Here is an 18,621-nt window from a genome sequence, read left to right on the forward strand (position 1 = left end):
TGCGTGTGAGGTGACGGTGAGGCCCTGAATTTCTGGCTGTGCGTGCCGGTTATCACCCGGCTGGGGGGACCCTGGTAGTGGGCGGGTGGAGGTTACAGCGATCAGGTACCAACCCTGGAAAACCTCAACTCCCTCCTGGCGCTGATTTGCCTTAAATTTACACAGCAAAGTTGAAACTAATTTAATCCCTAAGGAGCTGCTGACCGCTCGGGCAGCGAGCTTCAAACCGGGCCACGACACATCCAAACACCCCCCTGAATAAACCCCGAGGCCAGGTGCCGGGCCGGGGTCTCGAACCGGGGTCCTTGAGGGCGGCGCTGCCCCGCCTCAGCCTCCTGAGGGCGCCAGCGGAGCCTCGGCGCCACCCGGGGGCGGGCCGGGCCGGCCGCGCCATGGCGGCCGCGGCGGGGGGCAGTTGCCATAGCGCCGCCGCCGCCGCCTCACGGAGCGCAGGGCCCGGGGCGGAGCCGCGGCCTGGCCCGGCCCAGTGCCCGCGGCGGGACGGGGCAGGTGAGGAGGCGGCGAGGGCCGGAGGGAACCCGGGGGGTGCTGCCCCGCCGGGTAAGGGGAGCTCGGGGGGGAGCTGGGGAGCTGCTGAGGGTCGGGGGAAGGGGGGAGGCTGCGGGGGGCCGGCTCCAGCCTCTGCTGCTCGGGAGGAGGCGTTTGGCAGCGCTCTGCTCCTGTTTCCGCCCCCCCCCCCCCCCAGAGGGGCTGTGAGGGTTTCAGATGGAAGCCGAGCAGCTGGGGATAAGCGCGGAGCTTTCCTACAGCTCTTTTTTGAAACTGCGGTCTCCCCGCGTCTGGTGGTGGTTGGGGTGCTGGCTTGGTATGGTGGAAGCACACCTGAGGCGATGCCTCCTTGGTGGGAGCGAGTTATCCTCCTGAGGAGGAGCTGTGCCTCGCTTCTGTGTCAAAAGCGAGGGCGTGCGGCAGGGCGAGAGCTGTGCGAAGCGCCGCAGAAGGCAGAAGGAGCTCAGAAAATAAAAGTAGCCGGCTGCCGTGCGGAACAGCCTGTTCCCGTAAGCCGGTCAAGGTGCTTCCTGCCGAGAGCGTTGACGTATGGCCCGATCGGTTCCTTACCAGCAGATTCCGTTTGATTGCAGGTTAATAAACACAAGTCCTCGGCAGTCTGAGCCTTTACGGATCAGGGGCTTGGCCAAACAGCTGAGGACGAATGTGCTCGATGTTACAGCGGCGTGATAAATGAGCTGTCGCGCTGGAGTTCCGTGTGTTTCCCAGCATAGCGAGGGTAGCCAGGCTTGCCTGGGTGCTGCAGAGATAAGTGTAATATTAACGTGTCGGTAGGGATGTTCTGGCTCTATGATTTTTTGATTAAGATACGTTCGAGGTAATGTTTAACTTCCCGAGGCATAAAAATGTTTTGTTTGGGTGTTTTGTTTGAGCTCTTTATGTCGCCTTCTCCTCTCTGACACAGAGCGTGGGTAGCGTGGGAGGCCTCGGACCCGGGTTTTGGGGAGCTCTTTGAGAGCAGAGGAGGAACCGACGGCAGGTTTCTCTGCTTTCTGACCCCATTATGGTACCGGTGAAGAACTTACTGGATTTGCAAAATGCTTTTTTAGTTCTCTGTTTCAACTGGATGGGAAATGACAGGTGCAGTATAAGCTGGCATTTTTAATAACGTAGCAGGCGGTATTTTTTAAGAAATTGAAGGTTTTATTTCAAGATAAGTAATGATTAAGGCATATACGTGATGGCATGGAACAAAAACAAATTAGTATTTGCACCTTGTCATCATTTCCACTGCTACCTTGTTTATCCAGAGCTGAGAGGCAGAATGCAAAGCTATTAGCTTAAAATGTTGGGTTTTGTGATTTCTAGATCCTTGCGTTTACCTACCACTGCTCCGTCGAATACTGTTGTCTCTTTAATGTTTTTTGTGTTCGTAGTGGTGGGGAGGAATATCTTGTACTCATTCTTAGGAACCTTTACTTCTGTAAACATAATTACTTTCAGAAGAACAATTGGGTCTAATGAAACAAAACGATTGACTTAGGCTATTGTTGTGTTTTCTGTTATGGGTAATTCTCTTTAGTTGTGTGAATCCTGTTGCAGAGTTACCCAGCTGTAGTGCTCTGTGGTTTCCTTGTCCCCTCAGCTGGTAGCAATTGGACTTTAATTAAAGCTGATTGCCATGACATCGGTGTTCATGGATAACTGCTTAATTGCTCAAGTTTTTTGTTGAATTGGAATGGCTTTAAAGTCATAGTTTAAATATTGTATTTAAGTGCAGGGTAGTAAAAATAGGCTGTGAGGTTTAGGCTTTCTCCTTGGGAGGCACATGTAACTGGGCTTTTAGGGTTTGAAATAAGAGCAGAATGCAATACTCCGCAGGAAGCATACAAAGCAATGAAATATATATAAACTAGATTTTGAGGTTGGTGGTCACTAGCTGAATTTGTATTCATAACCGGAATCTATCTTCGTTTCTCCAGGCCTTCATTTTTTGGTTTATTGTGGTTGATTTCAGTTTTTTTTTTTTTTTTTTTTAATGGTATATAAATGTGTAGTCTTCACTTGTGCGTGTTCGTGCCATGGTTTGTTTATAAGAAATTACAGAGACTGTAAACTCTTCAGTCAGGCTAGAGTATGATTCGGGTTGAATCTACAGTGCTATATATAGAAGGGTTATTAAAACTTGTGCTTTAGACTTTGAACCAGCTTTTGCGTGGTGGAAGGGCATAAGCAGATTTTCACACAGTTGTCTGTTGCGTGTTGTTGCGCCTGCTTGCCTCCCGCTGGCTCACCTGGAGCCGTGCTGCAGGCAGGCTGTCCGTCTGATCCAGCACCCAGCTTCGTGTCCTCGCCTCTAGCCGGGTAAAATGCTGCCCTCGTCCAGCGCGTGTTGGCTTCCCTGTAACGTATGTAGGGAAAAATGTGTTTCGTTCAGTTTAGGTTACCTTTCCGTCTCTTAGAGCTCATTTTCATGTGCATATAGAATATCTCAGAGCAGTTGTTCTCCAAAGCCTTCGACCGGTCCTGAGGAATACGGAGCCTGATCCAAAGATGAGAAGTTAGGAAGACCTGTGCCTTTGAACCAGCTGCTTAGTGCTGAGGAGTGAAAGGGAAGGTAGGGATTAATAAAATACTTTGCTGGAAGAAGGCTTGTGAGATGCAAATAGCTGTGTGTGTGCCACCCTTGTTGGGGTGCAGCTCGTATGAACTGCTCCTGACCCGGGGCAGAGGACCTGCTGGTGGGTGGTAGTGAGGACGAGGGAACTTGGCACTTCTCTGTGGTCAGAGCTCTGGCTACAAGCACGACATGACTTTAAATTACCGAGTATTGTTACCACTCCGGTGGGGGCTGCGTGCTTGATCTAATGTCACGGGGAAGCGTTACGGCTGATGCTGCGGTAAGGTCTGTGCTGCTGGAGGACTTCGCTGCTCGCCTGCCTGTGTTTCGTGCTCTCCGCTTTGCTGTGTTTGTCTGGTGCAAATGTTTATCCAGCGAATGTTTTATTCCTCCCCTGATCACCTGTTCCCATTGCGAAACCCCAGCCCATCCCCTGCTCCCCAAATTCCAGTCATTAGTCTTGATAGCGCCTATCAGTACCTCCCGTATCGTGCTTGTTTTCCTTCGCTTCCTGGGGACGGTCATTGCAAGGAGCCAGAAATCGGTACTTTGAACTTGCACCAGCTGGCATTCAGGGAGCACAGAACACTGCAGGATGAATAAATGAAGTCTCCGTTTCACAGGTGGGGAGAGCCAGAGTGGGAGAATCGCAGCACCACCGAGTCGATGTCAGAAGCAGAACTTGTCTGCACGCCAGGTTTTCTAACCAGATGGTACATGCCTCTGAAGTTGGTTATTCAGTCTTCAGAGAACACTGCAAGGTTGAAAAATTACAGTTTTCTTTAAGAAATGGAGTATGACTTTCAGATCAGTAATTCATATTTTTTTATTAGTTTTTCCCCTCTTTCTCAGCCAGTTTCCTCAGAGCTGAGAGCTTATTCTCACTTCTGAAAACCCTTCTTGGATTTTTTAATTTATGTTCCCATGAGGTGCTTTCTTAAAAAAAAAAAAAAATGTTCCTTTCAGAGACACTGTTTATTCTTCTCAGGATCTGTAAAATCTGTGGATTTTTCACATTAATTGCCCTGGAGGTTTTCACTTCTGTCTAAAATATTAGTTAGACTTCTTTCTCTAACAGATCTGCCCTCCGGCCGCTCTGCCAAATAATCCCAGAATAGGAAATCTCATGTTGTACTTCCATGTAGACTGTAATATTAATATTGGCATTTTTTTCTCGACACCTTCTTTTATATTCAGAGGGTTGTGGGATATGCTTAAAAGAATGTTTGTAAGCAGTGTGTGTTTTGAATCTTTAGCCTCCAGACTGATGTTAAGTGAGATTTTTAAACAGGCGAATTTAAAATACTCTCCTTGGGGAGCAGCTTGTCGTGCAGTAACCTTTACTGCAGAAGACAGCTTCCTTGGGCGTTACATATTCTATGTATACCCCTGGATAATTTGAGGCTGCAGTGTCACAAAGGTCGTTGCTGAATCAATGCCACTTACTATGTCCATGAGTTTATATTGGTTTGGCTTGGTCCCCAAATGACTCACAAACCGTAATTTGCATCCTGGGGAAGTCCAGACTAAAACTGGTGTGTCACCACTTCTCGGTGATGTCAGAGCACCTCGCTCAGAAGGCAGTCACCGGTCGGTGACTTGCACATTTCGTTCACCCCACCGCTCTGGGGAGCTGGCAGAAGCCCTCAGACGAGCGATTTCTGGAATGTCGTGCTTGAGGATGTGCGGGGTTGCAGCAGACACTGATGGTTTTGTTCCAGGACTGTGTTGAGGCTGCTTAGGACTGCCGCGGTGACACGGACACGTGCTGAGCAGTGGTGCTCTGGGGACGGGAGGGCTGGTGCTCGATGCGATAACCATGGTGGGGATGGAGCCACGATGGGCAGTGCTGCTGTGTCGTGGTGATGAATCCCTTCTCTATAGGATTGCCTTACAGTTTGTGCTATACTTGTCTTAAAATGGGGCTTTTATTCATCTGATGGAGTAGTTTTCTTTACAGATCCTTGCGTATGATCGCTCAGAGGATGTGCAGGCCCTCGGTATCCAGAACAGGTTTTTAAGACGGCAAGCTAACCATTAAAAGAACAGAAATGGTTCCTCTGTTCAGATAAAATAATTTTTCCTTTTGAATCCTTGAACCTCTTCCTACATATGCCTAGTGCTCTGAGCTAGCAGCAGAGACGGATGAAATGTCAAGCTTGATAGATTGTTGGAGCTGTTTTTTGGTGGTTAAACAATAATGAAACTGTTATATGGTTGCAGGGAAACACTGCTCTCTGTGTGCGGACTTCGTCCCGGAGAAAGTTTCAATTGTTCCCAGGAAGGGCTATTTCTAAAATGCAGCTTCTGTGGCTGGTCACACAGCTGTCTAAATTACTGGCTGTCTTGAGGCCATTACACAAGCATTACAAAATAGTTTGGAAACAGTTTATTTTTCAGATTCCAAATCAAGTGTAGATCTCAAAGTCCCTTTTGACTGTATAATCAAAAAAAAAGTCGAAATTGAAGCCGGTGTTTACAGAGGCCGATTTATGCTCTGGGAGCTCCGAGCGCAGGTTTCTTCCCGGCGGAGGCTGATACTTGCGTAATTCGTGCCTTCTGTCTCTCAGATTGAAAATCTTATCAGTGGTCGCATGTGATCATGCCTTTCCGCGTGGGGTTAGTCAAATCTAGCCGCTCGTCGTGCGTCTGTCTGTGCGTGGGGCTCCCAGGTAAGATGAGTAAGATCCTCTCTTCTTCAGAAGAGAAGTGAGAAGGAGTTGATGCAGGCATCTGATGAAAACAAACTCAAAAACCTCAGCCTTCTTGTTCTTTCTTTTCCTGTCGTTATTTCTTCTGCTTGCTTCTCTGAGTCGAGGGGAGATCGCAGGCTGGTTTCTGCAATGGAAATAGCTGAATCAAGAATGTCGTTCCGAGGGATGTAAGAAATTCCTGAAAAGAATTAAAATGTTGTTTAGCTTGCTGCTGGAGTCTCAGAAGTGAATTGCAATGCCTACGAAATGTGCATAGAGAATGCAGTTGGAATTCAAAGCGCCAGTAAATGACTACTTGTGCGGAGCAAAGCAAGGCATTTAAAAACAAAGTACTTGCAGTTTCTTCTTATGTGCCGACGTCTGCCTCGAGAGACATCTTAAATCTGCACATGGGTTTATCTGATAGTCCTGAATGGTGCTGATACCATCTCAGAACCCTTTCATCGGTGAAAACCTACTTAAGGATTTTCAGACTGTGTATGTTTTTACAGATACTAAATTATATTTAATATATTATTTAATTAAATGTTATTAAGTAACCATTCTATGATTGTACTTAAAACGAGTCCTGCCTCCTCAACAGTGTTTTCCAAGTGGTGATCTGGTGAAAACCTAAGTAGCTTGGTAAGGTACTGTTATGAAGAACTTATTTTTTACTTCTGGTTATGACTCATTATAATACAAGCTAATGCTTTTATTGCTCTGCCTGGAATAAGAGATGCAAGCTTGAAATTAAATCTGGAGGACATAGTAGTAGTTCCTAAAAATTCTCCTGGTAAAAGCAAAGGTGAAGGAAAGGATATAAACTCTTCCAGTCTACTGCTTACTTTGACTGATCAGCTGTAATCCCTAAATATGAAGGAAATAGCCTACAAGCATTTAGCAAACCTTCTGAACTTATAAATAAAAGGGGATTTTTACAACATTCACAAAATATTTGAAGTCTAAAATCCTAGATGTTTTTCTAAACAGCAATTTAATAACATACTGCCTCCTGACATTTTTCTTTGTCAAGTACCAATAATGTCTTTTTTTCGACATAGCCAAATATGTTAGCGAAGCTCTTTTTAAAGTAAAAATGCTCCATTAAGTAAAAATAAACATTTTGAACAATATTTTGTTCTGCACGTTACCATAATTTTGGCTGTGAACTGGTAGGGAGTTAAAACAAACCTCAACAAAAAAGACCAGAAGACTAACTGGACTTGCGTTGTCTTTGGCACTTGTCTGAAACAAAGTCAGCCTTAAAATAGCCTCCTGTTGTCTGCTTTTTCTTCTTCTGTGTTTTGGTATGACGTTACATTGTTAGGATGCTCTGTAAAAGCGCAAGACAGTCATAAGTACATTTTCGCTCTAAGCATTTCTTCCCAGAAGCGCCTTACTGAGCTGTGACGGCTCTCTGAAAGTATTTACCTCCATTATGAATATAGCAGTGCCTTGGAGAAATAAGATATTAACTTGGTTCTGTTCCCTGAGGGAGTATCATTTGTGTATTATGTAGGGGAAACTGAGGCACGGAGAACTGATCTGATCAGATTCACAGGTTGTCCAGGATAGGGCTAGAAACTGAAACCAAAAATCCTCGCCCACGTTTGTCCCTTATTATTTATTCCATTACTGATCTGAAAGTAGTTTCCCAATGGCATTTGTTGAACTTTAGGTCTCTTAGAAATAGGAATAAGTGGTGTGTGATTTTGCATGTGTAATCCAAAATGGGGCAATCTCTGCTGGACTGAGAAAAGAAGAACTCGAAATGGAAGGAAGTTCACGGTGGTGTTGCAAGGCAGCTGGTGGAAGAGGCTGGGTGGGCTGTGGGGAGCTTCCTCACGGCAGGAGTCCTGCTGGAGCTGGGACATTGGGTAAGTTGTTTGGGATCCGAGAACAGAAGTGGAGATGTTTGGAGGTTTTATTTAAAAAAATAAGTGTTCCTTGTTGTTAAAAAGCTGTGTGAAAGTACAAGACAGCATAATATCTGTTCCCAGCTTCCGTGATAGTCGGTACGTTTTTTCTTAATGCCCCAGCATCACTATTTAGTCTGTTACAAAAGTTTTGTCTGTCGTTTTACAAAGCAAACAAATCCAGGATGGAAAAAGGCACTCCTCCCAGTAACGGAGAAGCAAAATGAAAATGGGACCACACCTGTGTACTGCAAAGGTTGGAGAAAAAAAGCAGCAAATTAAAAAAACAAACAAACAAAAATCAGATTTATTGGTTTATAAAGCCCAACAGTTTCTGGAGCACTGACTCATGGTGTCTGAATGCTTGGGCTTGCCAAAAGCCGTGCACTGAAATGTGAACCCAGGCTGCTTGGGCCATATATGGGAAATTTCCTCTTTGTGACGAAGGTGCGGAGTCCAGAAGATGCAGGTCCTTAAAGGCTGCTTGGAGTTTTCATTACCTGGTATCTTCTAAGTCTTTTGAAAATATTTTCTACAGGTAGGATCCAACATTGGTTTCATGTTCAGCAATCCTGACTTTCTGCTTGGATAAACATAAATTCCAGCAGGTTTAGGTGAGCTGTGCCTTAGGATGGTGTGCTCTCCTGCTTCTGTTGGCAGTTTGCATGGGTGCTTGCAGTGCTTGGCACGCAATTTTAATGTTGGAATGTGTGTGTAGAGATGTGACAGTAAAGGAAGGTGGGTGGCTTTTTTTTTTGTCATGACTTTAGTTGCAAGAGAGAAGTGTTTACTTGTATGGAAGTAATTTGTACTGATAGTGTAGGTAAGCTCCTCTGTGAGCTCTTGCAGCATCTCCTTGGGATGTTACCCTTCAACTCGCTATCCAAAAATCCCGGACAATATGGTTGCCTTTTTTTTTTTAATGTTTGAGTAAAGCACAGATCTCAGTCTGTAATGTTTTGGGGTTACTAATCCTTAGTGTTCAGCAGAAATTGAGGCTGAAGGAAGACAGGCACGGCAGTCAAACAAGAGCAGTGGTAAAGTAACTGACTTAGAATCTTTCAGCACTAGATGTTGTAGGCAGTTGGAAATGGTCTTTTTTTTTTTTACAACATCTGTCCCATGAATGTTGCAAGTAGTTCCTGTTACTCTACTGACAGACACTGGATGGTAAGGCTTGTGCTTTCCTTCGGTTTTTAAGCTCTTATACAGGCCTGAACGTAAGCAAGTTTGAATTTCAAATGCTTCAGTGCTAATTGGAGATTTTTTGGCACAAAAATTGTCGTTAGTATTTATGAAAATACTTTAGGAGTGCAGCTTCAAAGCCTCTCTCAAACTTTCACCTGTACTAACTTACCACAAGTGAGGGTGGGTGTTTTCTGTTGCCTACAGATGTGGTGACTAAGCCGTAAATGAACTGACTTCTGGGTTCCAATATCCTTTGTTGTCTGAATAACAATACTAGTACTCGGGTTTGCTGTGTTCAGTATCCTGGACCCGCCTTTCTTTAACTGCTGACAAACCCAAAAGTACTCCAGCGCTCGAGAGAACTGAGCTTTCACGCTATTTCAGCTGTGACGTGCCTGCTGGTCGTTGTCCCCATCTATTACAGGACATAATTTGCAGTTGCATTTTTTTCTATTTCAGCACCTAGCCTGGATTTGAATTCGGGTTAATTTGGAATAGGCATAGCTAAGAAGTGAGTTTGCGGTGTTGGTACTTGTTATGATGTGCCTAAATTACATGCATTCAGATCTTCTTCAGCCTAGCCAAGTAAGTGGTCTTTTTTCTGGCTACAGTTAAACGGGTTAGAGGTTGCCTACCAGTCTACGCAGATCTTTGTTGCAAGCTATTTTACTGCAGAATCATCCATCTGAATGTGTTTTCCCCCACATGTGTGAATTCCTTGGGTTTTACGTTCATTTTCTACTACCAGTTTGTGAAAAAGAGGCAGTGGGAGAGTAGGCTTTGTGTGCGAGAAGTTTTGAGGCTGTCTTCTGATTCTAAAAAAAGAATTAGAAGTGTACTATTTAAATAATAAATCCCAAGCTTGCCATGAAAAGTAATTTAGGGGCTTTCCAACTGGCACTGTAGCTCGTCATTAAACACTCTTGACTCTTGGTGTCTGAGACAGTGACAGCACAGAGCCTATAGAGCATTAGTGCCAATTGCAATCCCAATTTCAGACACATTTGATGCAATTCTGAGGGCTGAGACAGCATCACCTCCAACACAAGCTCAGCTGTTGCACGAATAACACTGCAAGGCTTGAGATTGCACTTGTAACGATCTCTGTTTTGGGAACAGCCGCTCCAGAGTGCTCCATCTCTCCAAATCCTTACGCTTGTTACACCGGGTGGGACAGGGAGTTCGTGTACACATCACTGCAATTTGTGGGGAGATGCATCTTACGTACTGTGCTCCTATCCTGCTTCTAGGAGCTGGAGGAGCGGTGGCTGGATAATGCCTCCTTCTCTGCTCACCTGCCCCGTACAGTCGCGCTTCGTTCCAGGGATTAGCTGTTGATGAACACGTCATTTATTGAGCTGGAGAGAGAGCTCCAGTCAAAATGAAACGAGACGTGCAGCAGTCCTGGGCCAAGGATTTCAACAGAAATAGCTTGATGTCTTTTTATTTGAAATGGGGACTGCAGTGATAGGATGAAGACACAACAAGACATCCCATTCTCAGCCAGCTCCCTGTGATCCCCCTGCTCAGAAGAGCACTGTTAAAGCCCTGCAGTGGTGATTAGCTTTTTCCTTATTGAAAGCAGAGGTGACTTGAAACTGTTCCTCTGCAGTACTGGCTTAAATTGGGGAGCTGCTGTTGCTTGTTTGTAATATCTGAATGCTGGAGTCACTCGGGTCGTAGCAGCGTTCTGCAGCAGAAACTTAGTTTGAGTGATTTTTATTACGGGGACTGTAGAATTTCTGAAGGGGGTGTGAGGTGTTTGTGGTGTCAGCAGCCGGAGGATTCCCTGAATTGAGTATGTTGTGCCTTTGGAGACCATTTCTGGCTTTCAGGTGGGCACACATCCAGCTAGCCTCTCCCAGCTGTCACCACACGACTGTCACAGAGGTGGTCCAGGTGGGTTTTGAGACAGAAAAACTTCCCTTGAATAGAGCTGGTTAGGGAAGCCGTGCAGTTAAGTTATCAGATTTTCATTTAGCAATTTGTTGCTATATATTGCAGTTATTTTAGCAGCTACTCAACTGCTTGAAAAAAAAGATAGCTGGCTGAAACTAAGTCCAGGAAAGACTTGTGATGATGTGAATGGAAAGAGAAAAAACTTCAGAACACGAGCCAGGATCAATCTTTTTCCCATAATGAAAAGTACCGATTGAAGTGGTACACAACAGTCTCAGATTTCTGGACTGTGACTGCAGAACTTTTGACAGAGAACTTCTGTTTTTGCTGTCACTTCTGTGTGTGGGATGGAGACAGAGGTCCACACATGCAGGATGTTAGGCAGGTATGGTAAAAACGCCGTGCTTCAGAATCGAATTTCTTCAGAGTTTTTTCTTCTCTTTCTGACTTAGTTTGTTATGTATTACACCTGACTTAATTTTGTTTTGGTGATGAGTGTGTCCTGCTAGGGTGAAAGTACGCACCAGATTTCTTGTTGCTGTTTTTCAGGATAGCAAGGTAGTGGAAGGGAGATGGTCTATCTGAGGTTACAAAAAAATTATTCGGGAAGAGGTATGGGACTAAGGAATTAAGGTAAAACTGGGTAAGAAAAATATTTGTCCAAAACTAGTCGGTAATATGATTTCGTTAATCACTAGGGGGTTTTGTTGTTTTGTTTGTTAGCTTGCTGAAAGAACGTCACTGACTTTTTGCAAGGGAAAAAGCAGGCTGTTGTTGAATTTCCATTTTGGCAGATGTCTCGAAACCTAATTATGTGTAATAGCAAGAAGAACTTTTAATCTAAATATTTTTTTCAATATATACAGTGCAACTTTAGGTCAAAATAAACAGTTTACATTGCAATAATACACCCCCCAGGTACCCTGTTCCTTTTAAAACAAAACAGGATTTCCAAAGTTCTCTTATTAGGAAAAACCATTTGACATAAGCTGTACTTCTGAGAAGGAAGAAAACGGGTGAGTGCTGTTTGCAATTCAGGTGCAGAGCCTGGGAGTTGAGTGAGACGGTCTCATTTTTGTGACTTTGGTATTAGCTTACTCTGCAATGCTGTATAAATAGCACAGCTTTCTAAAAGCATTTTCTCAGTTTCCAAATGAAAATGACGGGTCTCTGGTTTCAAAGAGGTGCTTGAAGCACAGATCCTGTGCGCTCGTAACAGCACGGGCGGATTTGCTGATGGCCATAGGTGCTTGCACCATACACGCAGAGCATCAGCAAGCGTGGCACACAGTATGCTTGCAAAGTAGCATTGAATGCTGATAAGCACTGATAGAGCTGTAAAATGTTCTTGGATTACCCTCTGTGTTTTTTAATGTATTTGAGGTCTCTAATTCTTAATCTTTCTCTCTTTAAGCACATTTCCTAAAGGCTTAAAGGACTTGCTCCACTGTACGTATACAGAGGGATCTTTGTCTGCGTGATGGTTTCCTTTGTGCGACATAACTAGGAAATTGCTTTGGTATTTTCACTTCTCGTGGAATTGGCAATAATTTAAGGCGATAGCGTTTCAGTGGAGCTGTGTGGGGTTCTGTCTATGCAGCTCCAGCTTTTTCCTGCGCTGCTTTGCGCCCTGCCCCAATGGGCTGCGCTGTTTACTTTCTGCTCTGTGGTAAACGGATGTCACTTCCTTGATTAAAATGCTGGTGTGCGGCCAAATTCCCGTCCTTTGGGCTCGGGGAAGCAGCGCACCTAGCAAATCCGCTGTCGGACGTGGCCGTGCGCCGTGCTCCATCACCTGGCTGGGCGCATTGGGATGCTCTGCGCCTCTGCTGCCCACCTGGAGGCTTTGGAAGGCATCGTGGCTGCGTTAAGGAGGGCCTGAAGATGGATTGCTGCAGTGTACAAGCCGAGCTTCCAGCCCCGTAGTAATGCACCCGATGGGGAAGGTCTAGGCAGCTCCATCCACCAGCCAGGGAATGCGAGAGTGCCGGCGCTGCTCGAGGACAGCTGCTGGCACTGACAGCAAGTGTGCTGCGCTCCTTGGTGCTCCAAAGCCTCGCCAAGACACCACAGAAGATAGCTCGGATGTTTGGTTCTGGCTAAGTTCAGTGCGGATTGAGCCGAATGCCTCATCCTCTGTGTAGCTGGATGGTTTCTGAGACTGACATCGAAGTCGCTGCTTGGACTGGTGAGCTGTCGTGTATTTGTCTTCATAAAGGTTGTCGGTGTTGCATGCTTAGGTGCCTAGAGATGAGACACGTCTCGTCTCTCCAAAACAACACTTCAGTCTCTCTTCCCTCAAACCCTCCCGTTTCTAGCTGTGGTACAGCTCTGATGTGTGCCCGTGTATTTTTGCAAGATGTGTGTTGTCATCCTGGGCATGATGTGGACTCCTACCTTTGCTCCTAAGTGCATTTTTCCTTTCCTGAGGTAAAAATCTAATGTGCTTAATCCAGTTGTTATATACAATGAACTGGATTTCCTTGCTATCTGTTAGCTGGTGCCCACTCTTCGATTTCTTCATGTTAGTCAAGTCACCAGCTCTGCTTGTGTGCTCGGACTGACAGCCTGCCTCCTTGCCTTGTGCCTCTTGCAAATATCTTGTTTGCTGAGTTTTCCACCAGCCCCAACACGTGGCTTCTTCCATTTACCATAATTCAGGTCTGTGTGACACAGACTGATTAAAATAAAACTTAATGAATAAATGTCATTTGAGCAGATTATAGCCTTGTTATCAAGTAAATACCAATTTGTGATGAGGGAAGCAGTGATTTCAGCTTTTAAGTGGTAGGTTATTAGTGGAACTAATTTTAGCAGGGCATTCCTTATCAGTGCAGGTTTACTTTTATTTAAAAAATGAAGAATTATAACAATGAACAACCATACAGTGCTATTAATGGGGCAAAAAATGGTTAATTACATACTTAAGTCATTGCAAAACAACGTTCATGAAAGTGGCATCTGCTGAATTTTGCAGGGGATATTGCATGGAATAATAACATAAAAATAATTCTAAAAGGGCTGTGGCAGGACATGAGTATTGTGAAGTCACACTGCCCTGTTCTGGCTTCCTGAGCAGGCTTCAGTGGTCTTCAAGGCCCTAGAAATAGTGGAAAGTAGTGGTTTTGTGAATAAAATTAATCTCAGTCGTCTTGTGTCCCACTGGAAGCGGTGCCTTACCAATGAATGTGGTGTTGTGGGTGCTGCGCAGTGGATAGCAGGTTGGACGTGTGTTTTTGTACGCTGTCTGTACTTGAAGCACAGACCTCAGTGGATTCTGCGGCTCGGCAGTTGGCTGGTATGTGGCAAAGAGTGAGGGGAAGGGGGAGAAAGGAGGCTGAGACCCTGTGGTGATCTCACGGAAATCGCTGAGAAGCAGGAGAAGGCAGTTCAGGAGCACGGGGCGCTGCTGGCAGGGAGTAAGGAAGTCAGGGAGGGTGGCCTCTGAGTGATGCACGAGATGGAGAGAGGAGCTCGGTGCTTCAGGGAGCTGACAGAAGAGAAGCTCAGTGTGGAGAGCAGAGCCACTAAAGCAGGAGGTGTGAGGGCAGCTGATGGAGCTAACGAGCAAGCATGATTGTTGAAAAGCATGACCTGGCAAGGCTGCTGTTTGTCGTGCATCTCCCTCCCTTTTTGGCACCCTTCCGTATCTGCAGTAGCCTCAAGGGTCGTTGGCCTTGGTGTTGCAGTGGCTGAAGGACTCTGGGGAGGAGGAGGAGGACTTGGTGCTGCAGCCTCTGCTCATGTGGGAGCAAAATCAGCTGCTCGTGGGAGCGCAGTTCCTTTTGATCTCTTAACTCGAGTGTCTTGTTTGTGCTATTGTATTCCAGCTCCCAAATTCCTGAGCAGCCAAGCACACTCATGGACAACTTTATTCTGTTGAGCCAAAAGCTCAAAGATTCTGAGAAATGTTGGTTTTGCTTGCTCTGGTCTCTTACTGTTTGCACTCTTATAAAAATTCCCTTTATTTTCTTGTTCAAACATCAACCTAAGTTCTCCTATACAGACAAAGCCTACCCTTTGATAGAAGTCCACAAAGCATGTGTAATAAATCCTGTGTGTAGACAGTAGTCTCTGATATTCCAGCCAGAAGGGTTATGGCATTAATATTGCCTCTGCAGTAAGAGGTATTGTGAGAGTCTGAGTTCAAATGCTTGCCTTTTTTTTAAAAAATGAATATGGAAAGCATAAAATCCCAGGAATGCATTATGAATACTATCTTCAACAGGGTATGGGAGGAAAGCTTCTGACATCAGTGATTTTTCCTCTGGAATGGAATAACACTCGCAACTTTATACAAAACTCATGGAGATGCGTAGAAGATGTTAATGAACAGCTGGTGAAATGAATTTCAGCCTGCTGTTTAAAATCAGTGAAGAGAGTCACAGCATTCACAGCTTCATATCTGAGGGGGGAAAAAAAGGCAATCCAGCAGTGTGGTAGCACTGCTGTGCCTACAGACCACGGCAAGCGCCTCCCTGCCTCATCCGCGGTTTATTGGATGCCTTCTGGCTTTTCATTAAAGGAACTCAAGAAAGAAGGTAGAAGAGCACCCCCACCCTGCCAGGAACACGCCCAGAGTGATAATTGCAGGTGGGTGGATGTGTTTGCATGGCCAGGTTAGGCTGTCTTTGATCTTGCACCTCCAGCCCCTGCTATTGCAGGCACCCCGAGCGCAACGCGTGCTTATGGTGCAGGGTAGGTCTGTGTGGCCACCAGGAGTTCTCTGGTGATTGCCTGCAACACGGCTTCAGTTTCCCCAAAGCGTGATCTGCTCTCATCCTGCAGCTGTGTAGCGAAAACATTTACTTTCTCCCGTTGGCCAGTATGAGCAGCGTGTCCAAGAATAACGATGCCTGCTGCTATCAGTAATGCCTGTGATGTTACTCACGCCAGCAACTCGACCTCTTCCATTCAAGAAGTTGCTTGAGAACGCCAGAAGACTGTGGTGTCGTTAGCTTTGCCACACGGGTGTGCTAATATTGGTCAGGTTACTGTAGGGGTGTACCAAGCACAACAAAGCAGCGGCATTTTTTGCTGGTAAATGTTGTGGAAAGGCAGTTGTTTGTGTTAGTGCAGCTGGGGTGCTCCCCGCATGGAAAACAGCCGCTTGTCTGCTGAGGTTTGGGCTTTACGTAGGGCAGTGCTTGCTAGGTACAGTGCTTGAACTGCCACGTCTGCACCAACAAGGTGTCCTTCCAAAGCACTGCTTACAGAAATCATTAGTTTCTGGGTGGTGGTGACCATGTGCCTCTGAATGGGTAATGAGATAAATAAGGGAGTAGTTAGGTTATAGAAGTCATTGTAGAGCAATCTAAGAAATTGCCAGCTTGAAATCTCACCCTGAAGTACAGCTGTTGCTTCCAGCCCTCTTCCTCCGGTCTGCAAGTGGTGCTGCACAGAGCAAAGGAAAGCCCCTTTTTGAAGCAGGTGCTGGGTCTTACCTCTGATTCCTGTCATCTTCCTTCAGCTGTAGGCAGGCAGAAATTGCAGCACCTTAAATCTCAGTCCAGTCTGCTCGGTAGTGTAGCCGCCAGTTAGCAAAGCTTCACCCAACTGGTGGCAGTTTGAAGTTCCCATATTACAGCTGCTGCCTTTCCAGCCATTAGCAGCATAATTACTGCTTTTCAGCCACTGTGGCCCTGTGCGGATGTGGAACTAGTAGCAAGTATCTAGGAAATGAGATGCAGAGCGTGAGGACGGCTGCACGGGCAGAGGTTTGTGAGCTCCTTCTCTTGCCCATGGAGCAGTCCGGCTGGGCTGCAGTGGGAGGGCAGGCTGCTGGCAGGCAGGTACGGCACCGTGTGCCTGCAGGAGCAGCCTGCCTCGTCCGAGGGCTGGTGGCAGCACAGAGGTGCAGGGTGCCTGCTCAGGGCAAGAATGTGCTCAGGAGGAACCCTTCGGGCTCCTGAAAAGTCAGAGCTGTTCGTTTCCGTACACCTAGCAAAGGGCAGCACAAAGCAGTTTCAGTGAGGCACCTTTGTCAGTGTAAATCCTGCTTGCAGACAAGCTTAAACTTACACACCAAGGTTCTTAAATAATTAAAACCTGCCATACGCTATTACAGGCTGCGGTAATGTGGCTGTCGTACCTCCATGTGCTCCTTCCTCTTAGAGGTGGAAGGTGCCTTTGGGAGAAGCTGTGCAGACCGGAGGGCGGGCCTGGTTGTAGCTGTCTGCTTGTGGATGTTTCCCTTCCGTACTCTCACAGATGAGCAGGATTAAGGTTCTTCTAAAACAACATCTGAGCCTTTTGTCAGCCTTTTCATTTCCAAGCAATAGCACGGCTCTACAATTTCAGCTGAATGCAGAGTTCTGTCTTATTTTATCCCTGTTTGTGCCCTCCCTTGTGTTTTTCTTCCTGAAGTTTGATGTGTTGCAATGTTCCGGAGTGAATTACTGGGCTGTCTTTTTAGGAGAACAAAGTTTTGGGGGCAGGCAGTAGCATTTGTATATTCTGCTGCCGTGGGTGGCCTTTGGTTTGCAGGGGTCTTTGGAGCAGGAAGAGAAGAGAGCTTACGATGGACGCAGTTTTCCCCTGCTGCAGAGCCTGTGAATACAAGTTTCGCTGTGCAGAAGTCTCTCGTGTTGTTTAGATTTGCAATTCCTAGGAAGAAACCTCCAAACAGCATAGTTTAAAATACAAACTCAGTGTTTCCTAAATATATAGGATCTGTTAATGTGTGAGAAGGACCGATTGCTTGAAAATGAGTGTGCAGAAAGAAAGAGTAACTGTTTTTTCCTGTATGATATGTGAAGTATGTGTTTTGATTGCAGTGCAGCGCTAATACAAGTGGATGATGTGTTATTTCTGTTCGTGGAACATCTCTCCGTGTATTTATCAAGTGATAATTACCTTTGCTTACACAGGATGACAACCCTGGCATGTGAAACTAAATGTTAGGCTGAGACACTGGAGCTGTGCCGCTGCCATTTGCAGACCTCAGCTCCCTGTGTGTCGGTGAGAACTCGCTCTGCTTTTCCCTCGATTCTTGTTTATGGTTATAAATACCAACCGCATTGAAGCTTACCTTCTGACACCAAGTTTTGTACACAGAGATGCAACACGAATCCAAGTAGCTGGGGGCCTGAAGGCCCTCGCTGTTTTGCTGTGACCATCCCGAGTGCTTTCTGTGCGGGACGTGCGTGCTCCTGCCGAGGTGGTTTGCTCTCCGGAGCCGCTGGGGAAGCACAGTAGCCTGCTTGTTGTGTCTGAGGGTGGCTCCAAGTGACGTGGGAGGAGGATGGTCCAGGCACCTACAACACTTTCTGTCAACACTCACCGATAGGATCACACCTTGTGATTTTTGGGGTTCAGTAGTATCAGCTTTTGATAGTTTTAACATCACAAATATCTGTAATAATAGTCCAGTGCCCTGTGTCTGTGCCGTGCTTTTGGTCGCCCCGTCCTTCCGTCAGCTGCCTGGTGCTCCTTTTTCTGTTACTATCCTACTATTAGAGATCTCAGCACTGTGAACATCGGTTACGCCACAAATTGTTTAGCAGTCACGAATCTGCAGATCTTCCCACAAACACTGAAATCTGCTGAGCTGCCGGGGTAAACTCGTCGGTAAGCTCACCATTGTGAATCCTGAAAGGCGCGCGTCTGCTGCGGTGACAGCAGCCACTTTGACAAGCCACGTTTGGGCTTCAAAAGGAATAAAGATACCACTAACGCCACAGATACTGGAGCTGCGCCAAACTGCAGCAGCTTTCCAATTCAAATATATCAGCCCCAAAGACGTGACACAGCTTCAAAACAAACCAACCCCCAGTTTGTTAGCGTGTTGTACCAAATTACCCTTAGGGCTCGTACCAGCCCCCTTCCCGTG

At 46.1% G+C, this 18,621-nt stretch overlaps 1 protein-coding gene across 19 annotated transcripts in view; it reads left to right on the plus strand.

Annotated features, from left to right (window-relative positions):
- RFFL (ring finger and FYVE like domain containing E3 ubiquitin protein ligase) overlaps positions 1–18,621 on the plus strand; it is a 32,211-nt gene that overhangs the window by 316 nt on the left and 13,274 nt on the right. For 3 of the 19 annotated variants that reach the window (XM_048067981.2, XM_048067982.2, XM_048067985.2), the window contains exon 1: positions 378–561. The exons of 1 other annotated variant lie outside the window; for it this stretch is intronic. In XM_048067981.2, the coding sequence (XP_047923938.2) occupies positions 393–561 (169 nt within the window). In that variant the 5' untranslated portion in view covers positions 378–392. Of the gene's footprint in view, positions 1–360; positions 562–1,164; positions 1,349–1,452; positions 1,612–3,717; positions 3,853–4,484; positions 4,954–4,999; positions 5,764–6,911; positions 7,665–7,745; positions 8,242–12,301; positions 12,979–13,770; positions 14,089–15,018; positions 15,384–17,659; positions 17,751–18,621 lie in introns of those variants that run through there. 15 more of the 19 variants (XM_066979710.1, XM_013189891.3, XM_066979709.1 and 12 more) reach the window with 15 other exon arrangements.

This window comes from Anser cygnoides, chromosome 18 (genome assembly GCF_040182565.1).
Source record: "Anser cygnoides isolate HZ-2024a breed goose chromosome 18, Taihu_goose_T2T_genome, whole genome shotgun sequence".
In the NCBI taxonomy this organism is placed as follows: Eukaryota; Metazoa; Chordata; class Aves; order Anseriformes; family Anatidae; genus Anser; species Anser cygnoides.